This window comes from Chaetomium strumarium (assembly GCF_033439665.1).
Source record: "Chaetomium strumarium strain CBS 333.67 chromosome Unknown B0T15scaffold_5, whole genome shotgun sequence".
NCBI classification, from domain to species: domain Eukaryota; kingdom Fungi; phylum Ascomycota; class Sordariomycetes; order Sordariales; family Chaetomiaceae; genus Chaetomium; species Chaetomium strumarium.
The window spans coordinates 3,570,613-3,583,521 of record NW_026944433.1 but is presented as its reverse complement, the minus strand read 5'-3'; the positions used below and the strand labels follow the sequence as shown (position 1 = coordinate 3,583,521).

At 56.0% G+C, this 12,909-nt stretch overlaps 5 protein-coding genes across 5 annotated transcripts; 2 read left to right on the top strand and 3 right to left on the bottom strand.

The window, feature by feature from the left end:
* The first annotated feature begins 2,406 nt into the window (after positions 1-2,406).
* Positions 2,407-5,061, top strand: B0T15DRAFT_538142 (major facilitator superfamily domain-containing protein). The gene is made up of 5 exons (XM_062869669.1): positions 2,407-3,070; positions 3,161-3,240; positions 3,350-3,575; positions 3,689-4,016; positions 4,110-5,061. Exons 1-5 carry the CDS (start codon positions 2,667-2,669, stop codon positions 4,713-4,715), a joined length of 1,644 nt encoding a protein of 547 aa, XP_062720734.1. The 5' UTR covers positions 2,407-2,666; the 3' UTR covers positions 4,716-5,061.
* A 612-nt stretch (positions 5,062-5,673) lies between these two features.
* Positions 5,674-6,839, top strand: B0T15DRAFT_568597 (uncharacterized protein; the record flags this gene model as incomplete). Its single annotated transcript, XM_062870774.1, has 2 exons — positions 5,674-6,038; positions 6,086-6,839. Exons 1-2 carry the CDS (start codon positions 5,755-5,757, stop codon positions 6,837-6,839), a joined length of 1,038 nt encoding a protein of 345 aa, XP_062720733.1. The 5' UTR covers positions 5,674-5,754.
* Positions 6,840-7,046: 207 nt separating this feature from the next.
* On the bottom strand, positions 7,047-7,682 carry B0T15DRAFT_495365 (uncharacterized protein; the record flags this gene model as incomplete). The annotated part of the gene is made up of 4 exons (XM_062867092.1): positions 7,047-7,085; positions 7,162-7,477; positions 7,509-7,606; positions 7,653-7,682. The coding sequence occupies 4 exons, from the start codon at positions 7,680-7,682 to the stop codon at positions 7,047-7,049; spliced, it is 483 nt and encodes a 160-aa protein (XP_062720732.1).
* Positions 7,683-8,305: 623 nt separating this feature from the next.
* On the bottom strand, positions 8,306-9,593 carry B0T15DRAFT_437724 (uncharacterized protein; the record flags this gene model as incomplete). Its single annotated transcript, XM_062865857.1, has 1 exon — positions 8,306-9,593. The coding sequence occupies exon 1, from the start codon at positions 9,206-9,208 to the stop codon at positions 8,306-8,308; it is 903 nt and encodes a 300-aa protein (XP_062720731.1). The 5' UTR covers positions 9,209-9,593.
* A 271-nt stretch (positions 9,594-9,864) lies between these two features.
* B0T15DRAFT_437719 (aspartic peptidase domain-containing protein) lies at positions 9,865-11,556 on the bottom strand. The gene is made up of 2 exons (XM_062865856.1): positions 10,958-11,556; positions 9,865-10,889 (listed from the first exon to the last, which is right to left on the bottom strand). The coding sequence occupies exons 1-2, from the start codon at positions 11,255-11,257 to the stop codon at positions 9,936-9,938; spliced, it is 1,254 nt and encodes a 417-aa protein (XP_062720730.1). The 5' UTR covers positions 11,258-11,556; the 3' UTR covers positions 9,865-9,935.
* Between the last annotated feature and the right edge of the window lie 1,353 nt (positions 11,557-12,909).

Sequence of the window (12,909 nt, the reverse complement as noted above, 5' to 3'; positions counted from 1 at the left end):
CAATGTATGTATTATGTCAGGGGACGGAAAATGTTTTCCTCCGCAGCCAGTTGGTGTGTGGTTACGAGGTGCACGACATCCAGGCCCCATAGTTCTACCAAATCCATGGTGGCAGCAAACGTTTTGATAGAGGCTCGCGGTCGTTCGTCTTCTCTGATCCAGAGCTGCATCTCGCCGTATTTCGCTGCGACCGACCGCCAAATGGAGATCACCTCGGGGGACAGGTCGTTGTCCAGCACGTCGTCGATGTTGGACACCAGGATGAGAAGGGGTTTTGTCACTTCTGTGCCGGGACGGGTTCAAGGTCTTGCTAGAGTCCTGGAAAATGTTGATGTGCGCAAGACCCTTGTTGTTGAGCCGGGGCAAGGCCCGGAGTAGCTGCAGGTAGTCGGACTCAAAGCGCCGCTGCCGCCAGGGCGTGACGTTGTACCATGGCTCATGCGTGAACTTGAAGAGGTTCGGAAATGCGAGAAGAAGCGTCTTGAGCGATGGGACATCGATCGCCCGGTATGACTGCCTTCGGACGGTGAAGATGAAGACGATCGGGATCTTGGGGAGCTCAGGCAAGGCTGTCCCGGGGTCGTCGCCAAGGCACAGCGTTAAGCTTTCCGTTATTCGCTTCCGCACCCAGGCTAGCTGGCGGCCGTTCCTCCATCCGTGAGCCGGGTCGTGGTATCGCTCCAGCTTCATCTGGTCCGCCCGTACTCTCTCTGCCGCGTAGCCCCGGTCCCGGTCTGCCTTCGCGTCACAGTCAAACCAAATCGGATAGTCGTCCTGGAGCCGGAAGTCCCTGAAGCCGTGCTTGCAATCGCTCGGCGAGAACGCGCTGATCTCCAACGACACGCCCAATGGCCGGGCTACGTAGCCCCCGGGACGCTCCCAGCTCGTTGGCCACTTGGAGAGGACAGTAAGTAGGTCCGCGACAGCCTGGGTGAAAGTGCGGTTATTTTGGTCCCTAGCATCGCGGTCCTGCTCCAGCTGGCAGACGCTGCAGTCGTAGTCTACGAGCTTCACGCGGAGATGGATTTGTTTGACAAGGATTTGCACTGGGCCCGAATGGGCCGCAGGCAGATGTAAACTTGTCGAGGTCCGAGATGCGGCCTTGGTCGACGACAAGCCGCCTGAAAGTGAGTGGCTCGGAAAAGTACTGCCACTCCCGACAGACCCTCGCATAGCCAGCGCGGGCATACCTGTCTTCTGGGCGGTACGTGTACGTACTCGCGAGTTCCTTGAGAATCAGCAGATGATGCTCGGTAGGCAATGCGTTCCAAGACATGATGCAAAAATATTGTTGATCGCGGCTAGATTGCAGTCTGTGTATTGAAAGAAAGTTGACGGGGTATAGTGTTTTCGGAAAATCCGACTTTTTCCAATATCATTAAATACCTAAGTTGTCTACCAGGTACATACCTATGATTCTATAGCCCTAGGCTGCGAGAGTCTGTGCGTAGCCGTCCCATCTTCCTCACCACACAAATCTGCTGTCATGGCGTCAACACTTTCTTCTGACCTCGATGCTCGGACCCTCAAATCAAACATCGCCTCATCAAGCTCCTCAACGTACATAAGGTACCTATGTATGAGCCTTGTTAGTACCAGACACATCGCGGCAAACACGCAAAATCGGCAGAGGCTGAGATACATTATAGTACAATACACAGTACTACACACGTCAATTCAACCCGCACTCTGACTCACCCCAACAGACTCTGAGCTGCCGAGAGGTACTGCCCATATTCTACATTACTAGTATCTACCCTACCAAACTCCCAAAGTAAGTTCGGTGTTGCGGCTTCATTTGTTAACATGGGGGAGTAGGGTCGCCGCTTGTTAGTCTCAAAGGTCTTGGATCTCGGAGTGATGCTCCAGGTCGCAACCGCGACTAAGCCAGCGCTTCCAATAAGCCAAACCTATCAGAATGATAAAGCAAACCGCGCCCGGCTGGTCTCAGGTGCTCAGCCACGGCTTCGCCGCTGGGCAGTTGTGTCACCTCAGGCGATGCTTCCCAGTTTCTAAATGTACGCCTTTTGTAGACCTGCCAGGTTTCCCCTCACGGTTCCGGCGTTCCCCTCACCTCCACTACACGGTTTCGGGGGATCAACCCTTGCAACGCTACAAAGTATTCGTAACATTGCACCACGTAAGGACCCGGCAGATCAGACCGTTGCGTTGTATGTAATTACAATACAGTCTGCTTAAGGTATTGGCCGACCATGAAAGTCGATGCCGGTCACTCGCGAACCGAACCAAAGCTTCGGTAGCTGTGGGGAACTGCATGTCACATCCGCTTATCACCTCGATGTTACCGTGTACGCGTCCTGTATTGGGGGGGGGTTACTAGCATATTAATAGGCGCTGAACCGGCAAACCAACCGCGTTGGGACCCGGGTATTGTTCTCCTGCGGCAAGCAACGCAGGTAAGACCCCGTGCAACAATACCCGAGGGGTCTCTATCTCGCGCGCGCAGGAATTTGATAAGTGTGGTAGATTACTACTACTATGGCCCCCTCGAACACCCCGGTTCCGACTGTTGTATTCCCGTTCTCCATCATGTCATATGCCAATGTGTAAGACCCCAAGTAGGCGATCCGTAGAGAAAGACGCTCTCTCTCTCTCTCTCTCTTTGCCACCTAGTAGTCATACGCCCCTCTTCCCGTACATCAATAATGGCGGAAAAGGAGCAATTCCAACACGCCGATATCATCGCCGCAGAAGCAGGGTTGAAACCAGCTTCAGAGAAACACCACCGCGCCGAAGACCCACACAGCCGACGAGCCGAGCGATTGCACGAGTTCCGCGAGACAGAGGGCTACATCATCGACATCGAAGAAGCCGAAGACGCGGGGGCGGCCAATACTAAGTCGTCGTCGTCGGGACGGTCGGGTCTTCTCAAGCTGGCCCAGGACGGGCACACCGTTCTGATCCCGCAGCCGAGCGACGACGACGTCAACGACCCGCTGAACTGGAGCTGGCGCAGGAAGCATCTGGTGCTCTTCACGGTCGCGTTCGTCTCATTCCTGCCCGACTATGGCAGCGCCACGGGCGCCGTGACCTTGATTCCGCAGGCGGCGTAAGTCTTTTCCGAGGGAGCGAGGGCTGGGTGGTGAGGTAGTAGAGGCTGAACGATGTGGTCTGTTACATACTTATCACATATATACAGGGAATGGGGTATGACGCCGGATTATGTGAACCACTCGCAGGCCGGGAATGTGTTTATGCTCGGCGCTGGCGGGGTGATCGGTGAGTCAACGATTTGATGACGCCCCCCCCCCCCCCCCCCCTTTTTCCCCCCGAAATTGACAGTACTGAACTGACAGACGCCGGGGCGTTGGTATTGTACCTTAATTAGTCGTGATGCTGAGCGCATTCTTCGGCCGCCTCCCCGTTGTCTTCTGGTTCCTCCTCGTGTCCACGGCCACGGCAGCATGGTGCGCGGGCGCAACAACGTTTGAGTCGTTCATGGCGGCCCGCATCCTCAACGGCTTCTTCTCGACTGTCAGCCAGTCCGGAGGGCTCATGTTCCTCAAGGACATCTTCTTCTTCCACGAACAGGCGCGCAAGATCAACATCTGGGCGTGAGTGTTCCCTCCCTCCACGGGCACGTCGAAACGTAGATAGTCCTTGAAGACACCAGACATCAGACATCAGACTGACAGCCAGCCCGGCAATGGATGGAATTGGAACCTAGGTCTTTCATCGTCGTCAGCCCGTACATGGGGCCGTTGCTCGCCGCTTTCATCACCGAGACGCAGCGCTGGCCGGTGGCGTTCTGGGTGTTCTTCGCCATGAATGTCCTCGGTCTGGCGTTGGTGGTCTGCTTCCTGGATGAAACGTACTACGACCGCACCATCCCGGCAGAGCGACAGCCGCACCGTGGCAGCCGCATTGCGCGGATGACGGGCATGGCGCAGTGGAGGTCACGGCACCTCCGCAACACTTTCGGACAGGCCTGCTGGCGGACCGTCAGCTTGCTGTTGAAACCGACCATTGCGATATCCTGTCTCTTCTATGCCCTTGTAAGTCACTCCCCCGTCTTCTTCCTGACCGCAAGGTGATGGAGATGGGAAACCAGACACTTACTACGAGATTCTTTTTGTTTGTTTCGTTAGACTTTCGCCTGGGCCGTGGGGATCAACACGACGCTCGCCATGTTCGTCACGCCGCTTTACGGGTTCGGCCCCAAGCAGGTCGGCTTCTTCTACTTCACGCCGGTGGTGGCAACGATCCTGGGCGAGGCGACGGGCCACTGGCTGCACGACGCGCTGGCGAAGCAGTACATCCGCCGCCACAAGGGCCACTTCGACCCGGAAGCCCGACTGCGCGCCCTGTTCCTCTCGATGCCCCTCGTCATCGCCGGGCTGGTGCTCGTGGGCCAGTGCTTCGAGAATGCGTGGCACTACATGGTGACGAGCGTGTGCTGGGGCATGTATGTGTTCGGCATGATGGTCACCACCGTGGCCGTCAGCAGCTACTGCCTCGACAGCTACCCGGAGGCATCCGGGGAGGTGTCGGCCTGGCTGAACTTTGCGCGCACCATCGGAGGCTTCGTCGTCAGCTACTTCCAGGTGACGTGGGCCGAGGCGCAGGGCACCAAGCTGAGCTTCGGCATCCAGGCGGCCGTGTGCGTGGCTGCCTTTGTGTTGGTCGTCGTTCTCTTGCGCTGGGGTAAGGCGATGCGTGTCTGGGCCGGGCCGCTGAACTTTGCAACAACGTGAACCAACCTACCACGTGCAGGGAGTCAAAGGACTGGGCGCGAAGTCATCAGCCACTCGGTGCCACGGAAAACCCTTAGTACGGTACCGATTCTGCGCTCTGTCACAGAGGCCCCTTGCAAAACACATGAGCTGGCTTGCGTTTGCGTTTCATTGGACGGCAAGCATTCTACGTAGTTAGGGGGGCCATGGTGGGGCGTGAAGTTGCTGTGAAGCTTCGAGGCTTTCATTTTCTTTGCCAGAGGATCTCAAGGATAGGAAGACTGCTGCCTTCACTCATGCGTGAGTTTGAAAGAACTTGGCGTCAATCAGCTAGCTTACATCTAAGCGGTAATGGATTGCGAGTGCCCAACTCTGTCTATATAAAGTGTGCCGGTCTCCCGTTCTTCCTTGGTACGTACCTATACCCATTAACTTTTCGTCTCCACCTCCCTATCACACGGCTTTCCTAAGCATACATTGAATGCAACATGTGCCAATTGATTAAGACCACCTGGACCTGCGATCATCCCTCTAAAGTCTCATTCTGGATCCCTGCCAACGTGAGTGACTGTAAAGATGCCGTCGCAGCTGCTGTTTATAATATGAACGGTCAACTGCAGCGCTGCACCGAGTGCAACCGTACGACAACCACCAGATATGAGACTGGTCATTGTGGCACCACATGTGCCGCACGAAGGGCATTCAAAAAGCGTGGTTGGATATGCTATGAGTGCAAGTCCGAAGTTTCCACTGGTCTCGATACCTGTGCTGCCTGTACCCACAACGGTTGCTACCTATGCTCGATCAAACATTGAAGTGGTTAGTTGCATCTGCCCGTGCTGGCCAAGTAACACCAACGGGACTAACAAAGAACTATCATTATTATCATGCAGGTAACCTTGATTGATAACCAGGCGGGGTAGAGGCGGTGATGAAGGCGATCGCGAGCAAACAGGCCTGTCTTCAGTTTCCGAGTCCCTGATAAACAATACATTTCCTCAACCAAAAAAACAGTGTCGCCCTCCTACCTAAAACGTGAGACTTACTACGTATCATCGCGATGGAAGACTTCTATGTTGCATCTGTTGTCTGGGAATTGAGTCTCAATTTGGAGAGCGACATCACACTTGGCATTCGCCATGGAGGCGCCGCCTTCCGCATCTGCTACAATGCACACATCCTCGCCGCCTCACCTTCTACCTTGGAACAGCATCGCGAGTCATACCGAATCCTACATAAGGATGATCCAGATAGAGGATACCCTGAAACGGTGGAACGACTCAGAAAACCGTTTGAAGAACTTATGACCCAGATGGCCCCAAATCCACCAACCGAGTCAACGGGGTATCTGCACAACTATATCTACCCCCGTAGTTCGTTCTCGAGGCAAGTGTAGCTGAAAGCGGGTGTGTTCAGCCATTTTCCAAGGGGGCCCTTTCGCAACGGGAGATCGGACGTCCGGGTGAATATATAAACTATAACGACTTCCTTCAACCGCACTTGTCTCCGCTACTTGACTCGAAACTCAAAAAGTACTCGTCTCGTCAAATTCAAGTCCTGGCCCAGACACCGGAGCTGGTCCCATCTAGGATTCTTGTCGATGGCATTATCTACCTCTTCAAGCCTTGGATATCAGGTCGAGTGCATGGGTACCACGAGCTGCAGTCATATAGGAAGATCTTGGCGGATACCGAGGCAAGCCTGCCCCTTCTCGCCGACGTACGCATCTGTCGCCTTCACGGTCTGATTATCGACGACGGCGATGATGTCCTCCAACACTATCCTCTTGATAATGGCGAGAAAAACTATTCTGGGACCCGTTTAGTCGGACTGCTTCTCACATACATCGAGAATCGCGGCACTCTGAACGGTTTGGCGCCTTGGTCAGGCTGTATAAATGAGGATCGGCTTCGCTGGTCCGGACAAATAAATCACTTGATTCAATGCTTGTATGACGCAGGTGTAATTTGGGGAGACGCTAAGCCTGAGAACGTCTTGATTGATATGGAGGGCGATGCCTGGCTCATTGATTTTGGCAGTAGTTATACCCAGGGTTGGGTTGACGAGGATAAGCTGGAGACGGTGGAAGGAGACCGGCAAGGCGTGCAAAGAATTGATGATTGGCTTATCAAATGGCCCCGCTAACCTGTTACTCGCATCAAGCGATGTGATGAGGGATGATTGATGGAGGACTTTGCGTTTTCCTACTCTCTTGCTAGTGATAGAACGAATGAGGATGGGTTAGAGACCTTGAAGATCGAGATTGAGAAATGTTGAAGGGGGTATAATGATAGATGGGATTCACGTGTAGATAACCTCCAATTCCGAATCGCTAATCTCACACACCAAGTTCTAGTGCCTCTTCATACCGACCCAGTATGGATGGCTGGTCTCCGAATGTGCAGAATGAGAGCTCAATTCAGTGAGCCCATGTTATCCCACTCCAACACATCCTCGCTCCTCTCACACCCCAAAATTCTTCCCAAAAAGTCTTCAACGCGGCATTAACCTCCTTGTCCAGACAGTCCAGCCCAGTCTTCTTATACCCATATGAAGCCAACCCCCCAGCCGTGGCCGCCGCCGCTTTCAGAATCTGCGTCGTGATCCCTGGAACCGCCCACGGATTCGTCGGCTTGGGCGCCAGCACCGACCGCACGCCCGTGAACGCCCGCAGCTTGAACGATCCCTCAAACTTGTTGATGCCCGGCAACTTGTTAGGCGAGCTGGGTCCTTTGAGCCCAATCACGCCCACGAGCGCGGCAACGGCGGCGCCCGCTGCAAAGCTGGACCCAGGCGTCGGCAAAGAGGCCGTACTTGGTGCCGTAGAAGGCGTTGGACACGCCGCGCTCCGTGGCGTTGGTGAGAACCGACGCGGTGCCTCCGACCAGGGCTTTTCCGCCGACGCTGAGGAGCTTGCCGACGACGGAGATGGTTTAGGGTGCCAGATCGAGTCCGAACCTTGGCGGCGAGACGGGACGTGCCTGCCATGGCTCGGGTGTGGCGAAGCGGCCGATCGAGGGGTCGTACCAGCGGCCTCCGAAGTCCAACAAACCCGTGGTCTCATCGAGCCGTTTGCCTTCGTATGTTGCGCTCCGGCTTTTCTCCGCCACGACCTCTTTTCTTAGTTGCAAGGAATTATATAAGACCGACGGGACGAAGTGTAGGAGTGATGAAACATATAATATAGCAGCAAGAACATTCGGGTCCGAGATGCTCTTTTCCTTTTTACTTTCTCTCTTTTATGTTTTCTTCTTTTTTTTTTTCCCCTTTCGCTGTCCTCGTCGTCTTCTTCCTTTATAATTTCTACTCAGCAACAGAGCCAGCCTCAGGGGGAGCAGAGTATTTATGTTCAAGTAAATAAGTCCCAGACCCCCGCCGGTGCTCTTAGAAATGCACCGTATTAACGTTAGGAATTACTAATAAATAACCATGATCCGCCGTAGTCTTTCCTTCAGTGTTCCCCAGAGCTCGATCGTGGTTATGGCCCGATGCAGCACTCCTCCGAGATCAAGGGCTTTGCGACTGAGCCGGCTGCGAGTAGCACTCTATTGTAAGAGGAAAAGTACTACTACCTGGTAGTAGGAGTGGCTCCCATTGGTACCTAACTCTAATCAGATCCTGAGCCTAAACTTCAGCAGATCCTTGTCCACAATCTCATTCTTCCGGTCCTCCAAATCCTTCACATCCCAATTGCACTCAAAGTACCGCCCCGCCAGCCATTCCCTCCGTTCCTTGGCAAGCCACACCATGGCATCCGCCGCCAGGTCCGGGGTCGTATCAATGACGATCTCGCGCAGCTGCTCCGGGATCTTCTGCGCCATCTCGGTCTGGACGCCGCCCGGGTGGATGGCAACGGCCACCAGGCCCTGGGCGTGGTACTCCTGGTCGAGGAACTCGGTCAAGCGGCAGACGGCAAACTTGGACGTCTGGTAGGCCGACGCGCCCGGGAAGATCTGATGGGCGCCCGTGCTGGAGAGGGACAGGACCGTCTTGAGCGACGAGGCGAGCAGCTGCGGCAGGAAGTAACGCGCGCAGAGGTAGGTGCCCTTCACGTTGGTCTCCCACGTCTGCCACCAGTCGGACGCGTCCGACTCGGCGAGCGGGCGGTCCCAGTCGGCCGAGTAGCCGGCGTTGGCGATTAGGACGTCCAGGCTGCCGCCGAAGGCCTCGCTCACCACTTGCGCCGCTTTCTGGACGGACGACTCCACGCTGACGTTGACGGTCAGCTTGAGGACGTGGGGCTCCGGGTGGCCCGCAGCTACCGCGGCGGCTTTGACTTCGGTCTCGGTCTCGTTCAGGGGGGAGCGTGCCGCCAGGGCGATCTTGGAGCAGCCGGCCATGGCGAAGCGGATGGCGGCTGCCTTGCCCAGCCCCTTGGACGCGCCGGTGACGAGCATGGATTTGCCCGAGAGGTCCGCATTGGCCGGCAAGATCAGGGGATATGTGTCGTGACGGCGGGTTACAAAGGACGCCACTTCACGGCCGTTGCTTGTGCGAGGAGACGAGGTGGGCATGGTCGGCGAGTTCTTTGAGGGACGCAAAGTGTTTAGAATTAGAACAGGGGAAAGATCTGGTTTGAGTGGGCTTGTTGGGGTGACTGGAAAACGGGACGAGGGAAATGTTTGGTTTGTTCCTCGAAGAAACGACGGATACGTGGTCAAGTCAGAGGTTAAATAGGCCGACTACATCCTGAGAACGAGTAGAGGTATGTCAGCGACGGATCGGTGATGCTCTCGGACTTTGGAAGGCTCGGGAGGATGGTTGCTTGGCGGTTATATTTCCGACCCCGCGAATCGTGCCTCCCGATGTAAGCGCTCTCTATTCTCTAAGGATAGTATGCTCATCGCTGGAGCCCCCCAATTGGTTCAATGGTTCGGTTGTGCGCCTCGAACTCATTCCTGGGGCTGCTGTTGAGTCTTGGAATGCACGCTAAAGATTCACTGGTGACGCAATATGCAGCGTGCAGGTTGGAAGCGGAGATAGGAATAATCATAGGAGGGTAAATGTGGGGTGTAGAAGAACAGAATCGTGCTGTGCCTAGGTAGGCTACAGAGCTGACTTATGAATTATCTGTGGAAGGACTTGGAAGCTAATAAAGGTCACAAAGGGATGTCCTGGCAGGGTAGCTAGATGATAGTACTACTAGGAACCTCAAGCGACAAGTATAAGACTCGAAGTTCAAGTGATATTCAAGTTGACAAAGGCTACACACTAAAAGCTACCACGCGCGCAGAACCGCTCTCACAGAGGCTTGGTCGCCCACCCGAGCCGGTTATTCTCGCCGTCAAACACCACAAAAGCCGACTTGAGCGCGACATCACCAAAGATATTAATCCCGATATCCCCGGAGCTCTGCAGCCCGCCAAAGCACGTCTCGCCGGCCTCATCAACAGGCTCGAAGTTGATGAACTTGCCGGGAACCGTAATGGTAGTCCCCGCGACAGCAAACTTGAAGTCGGGCGTCGCGGCCGAGCACGGGAACACGTAGCCGCCAACCTCCTGGGCGTTCTGGGCGCCGCGCACCTGGCTGTAGTAGGCGCGCACGACGCTGTCCGGGAGCAGCAGCAGCGTGGTGCCCGTGTCGGCGATGCCCGAGATGCTCTGCCTGTTGACGGCGCCGGAGCCGACGGCGTAGCCCGACGCGGTGAAGCCCCAGAAGCCCTGGCTGCTGTCGACGGGCGTGTAGGCGATACTGCCCGTGTGCAGTGAGCTGTCGATGAAGCCGAAGTTGTACGTCCCCGGCGCGTTGTGTTTTAGGTCGGCCGTGAAGACCTTCTGGCTGAGCGAGCTGGCCGCGTTGTCGAAGAAGGTCTTTTGCTGCGTCGGCTGGACCGTGTTGAGCGTGCTGAAGGCGAGACCCAGCAGGCCGGAGCTGGCCGTGTCCTGGGTGAACTCGCTCGACACCTGCTTGGCCGATTCGACCGCCTGGCTCTTGACCGTCAGGCCGCCGATGCTAACCACGTCGGTGAACACGTCGCCGCTGGACGAGCTGCCGTCGCCGTACGAGATCTTCCACGTCGCGCCCGACATCCTCTTGGCCGAGCTGCTGCTGGACGGGTTGTACAGCTTCTGGCCTGCCACCTCACGGCTGGCCGTCTCCGTGCTGAAGACCCACAGGTCGCTGGATCCCGTGTCGAAGTCCAGGTTGAGGACCTGCGCGGGCGTGCCGATGCTCACCGGAGTCAAGTACTCGGCCTATGCGTGTCTCAAAAGTCAGAATCAGGCCAAGGGTGCCACAGTTGGCGTCGGAAGGAAATACACACATCACCATCCTGGGGGGTAGTGGCTGCACTTCCCGTGCCGGAGGCGGCAGCGGCCGCCGTTACCCTCGTGGCGTTGTGCACGGCAGCATGGAGGCCGTCCGAGATGGTGCCGCCATGCTTGCGATACGCCTTGAAGAGCTCGGTCGGCCCGTGGCGGGTGTAGCTCGGATTATGGACTTGCTGGATGGAATAGCCGCTCGCTGCCCGGGCGTTGGTGACGGTGCCGATGCGTGGCGGGATCGCAGTGCCAAGGGCAGTGCCGGCGGCCAGCGCCACAATCAAGTTCGAGAGGACGGCCATGCTGAGCTCTCTGATGTCGCCGGGACGGAGTATGTGGGGGAGGACCTGGCTCCGAAGTAGGGAGGAGAATGGGAATGAAAAGCTGAACTGGGTTGGCTGACCGGATGCAGCAGAAGAAGCAGAGACTGGAGTATTTGTATTTTCTTGATCAACAAAAGCGAGCGGGATGGCCCGGGCGGATGGGCTGGATTAGGTAGACTGAATGAGGAAGGAGAGGAGAGTCCCAAGAATCAACTTCCGCACCAGGCAGGCACTTAAACTGATAAAGACTGTCGTGGCATGTGGGTGGTTCGGAGTTCTCGCCTTGCGAGTGAGTAAGGGGATCAACAGTCATTCATTCGCCCTCATGTATGTCCTTATATCTACACTCCCCCTTGTCCAGTCTGTGCTGCTCTTCATCAGAATCCCCACAGCTTGAATGGCACACCCAAACACCGCCAGGGGCTCCTGGATAGCACCCGCTAACTAGGCAGGTAGGTACGTGTTCTTCTGTCAGCCAGGGCGTCTCAGATCGATGGCGACAGACAGGGACCCCGTTCCTGTTTCAAGGACTTTCGCCATCGCCATCCGATGTTTGGGTGAGAACTGCCCCTCCTGCCCCTGACGGCTAGGCCCCCACTTCGGACACAATCTTTTCAGACACTTTTCCGCGCCACTGCCGCTGCTGAACTGCCGCACATGACTCGCCCCTCGCCTGCCTTTCTGGCCCCCTTCTCCAGAGGTCCACTCTGGGAGCCAGGTTAATCCGTCAACCCGCGGTCGGCATTGGACCTTTCGATCGTGCGGCAGGAATCCCGTAATATGACGCCAGTTGTGCTAAGCCCCTGTCCTCGACTGCTCATTTGCTCCCCAAGCGCCCCTCCCGCAAGCCCCGGGTTTCAACTCGGCCCGAGGCTCCACTGGTTGTCCGGCTTCCTCAGGATCTCTGCCTGCTCCTACGTCGCGCGGCGGTGGCTAGCTGGGAATGGAAGCTTGTGTGTGTCTCCGGGACAAAGAAGGGGAAGGTGATTTGCTCTTCTGTTGCAGGAACTGCGGCCGGCCAATGCCCCTGATAGCGAGACGCAGTGCAAGCCTCAGGGGCCCGCCACCTGCCAATACGGTCTTGGCGTGGGTGGGCTAAGCATGCTAAGCTTTAGCCGAGCTTCATGCCGAAAAGCTTAGCATGTGCCAAGCGACTTTCCCCTGGGCCTGTTGGGGTTTGCAATTGCTCACCAGGACGAAAGAGGAACGTCGCATCCTACATGCAAATTGTAACATGATGACATGTGAAATGAAGCCAGGTGCTTGCTGAGAGCCCCTTGAGCTGCATACTACCTCTCCAGGTTGCCATGCGTTTGGGGGGGCAGCTCGGGTTAGCAGGGGAAAACACTTAACACCGATTGATTTTCCATTGTTTCAAAATTCACAGTAACGTGCATCGCTTGTTGTTCCGAAATCATCACGGAAAGAAATGATGACAAAAGGCACGCTTCGTGTGGATAGGTACCTACCTACTTAGGTAGGTAGCCTGTCAATCTTCAAGCTAGCTACCACTGATCTCTGCATCTGCGATGCCATCCTTGGACCAAGTGTAGCAGTAACAGAACTACCATATATATCCCAGGCCTCCCGTCGATAACCACGGCCATATAGTTTTCGGGCTTGGTACCGAT

Excerpts from the sequence above, each read along its gene's own strand:
- B0T15DRAFT_538142 (XM_062869669.1), top strand. The coding sequence starts at position 2,667 with ATGGCGGAAAAGGAGCAATTCCAACACGCCGATATCATCGCCGCAGAA. Across the intron at positions 3,071-3,160 it reads ACCTTGATTCCGCAGGCGGC|GGAATGGGGTATGACGCCGG; the intron begins GTAAGTCTTTTC and ends ACATATATACAG. Across the intron at positions 3,241-3,349 it reads CGGCGCTGGCGGGGTGATCG|TCGTGATGCTGAGCGCATTC; the intron begins GTGAGTCAACGA and ends TACCTTAATTAG.
- B0T15DRAFT_437719 (XM_062865856.1), bottom strand. The coding sequence starts at position 11,257 with ATGGCCGTCCTCTCGAACTTGATTGTGGCGCTGGCCGCCGGCACTGCC. Across the intron at positions 10,890-10,957 it reads CTACCCCCCAGGATGGTGAT|GCCGAGTACTTGACTCCGGT; the intron begins GTGTGTATTTCC and ends AGACACGCATAG.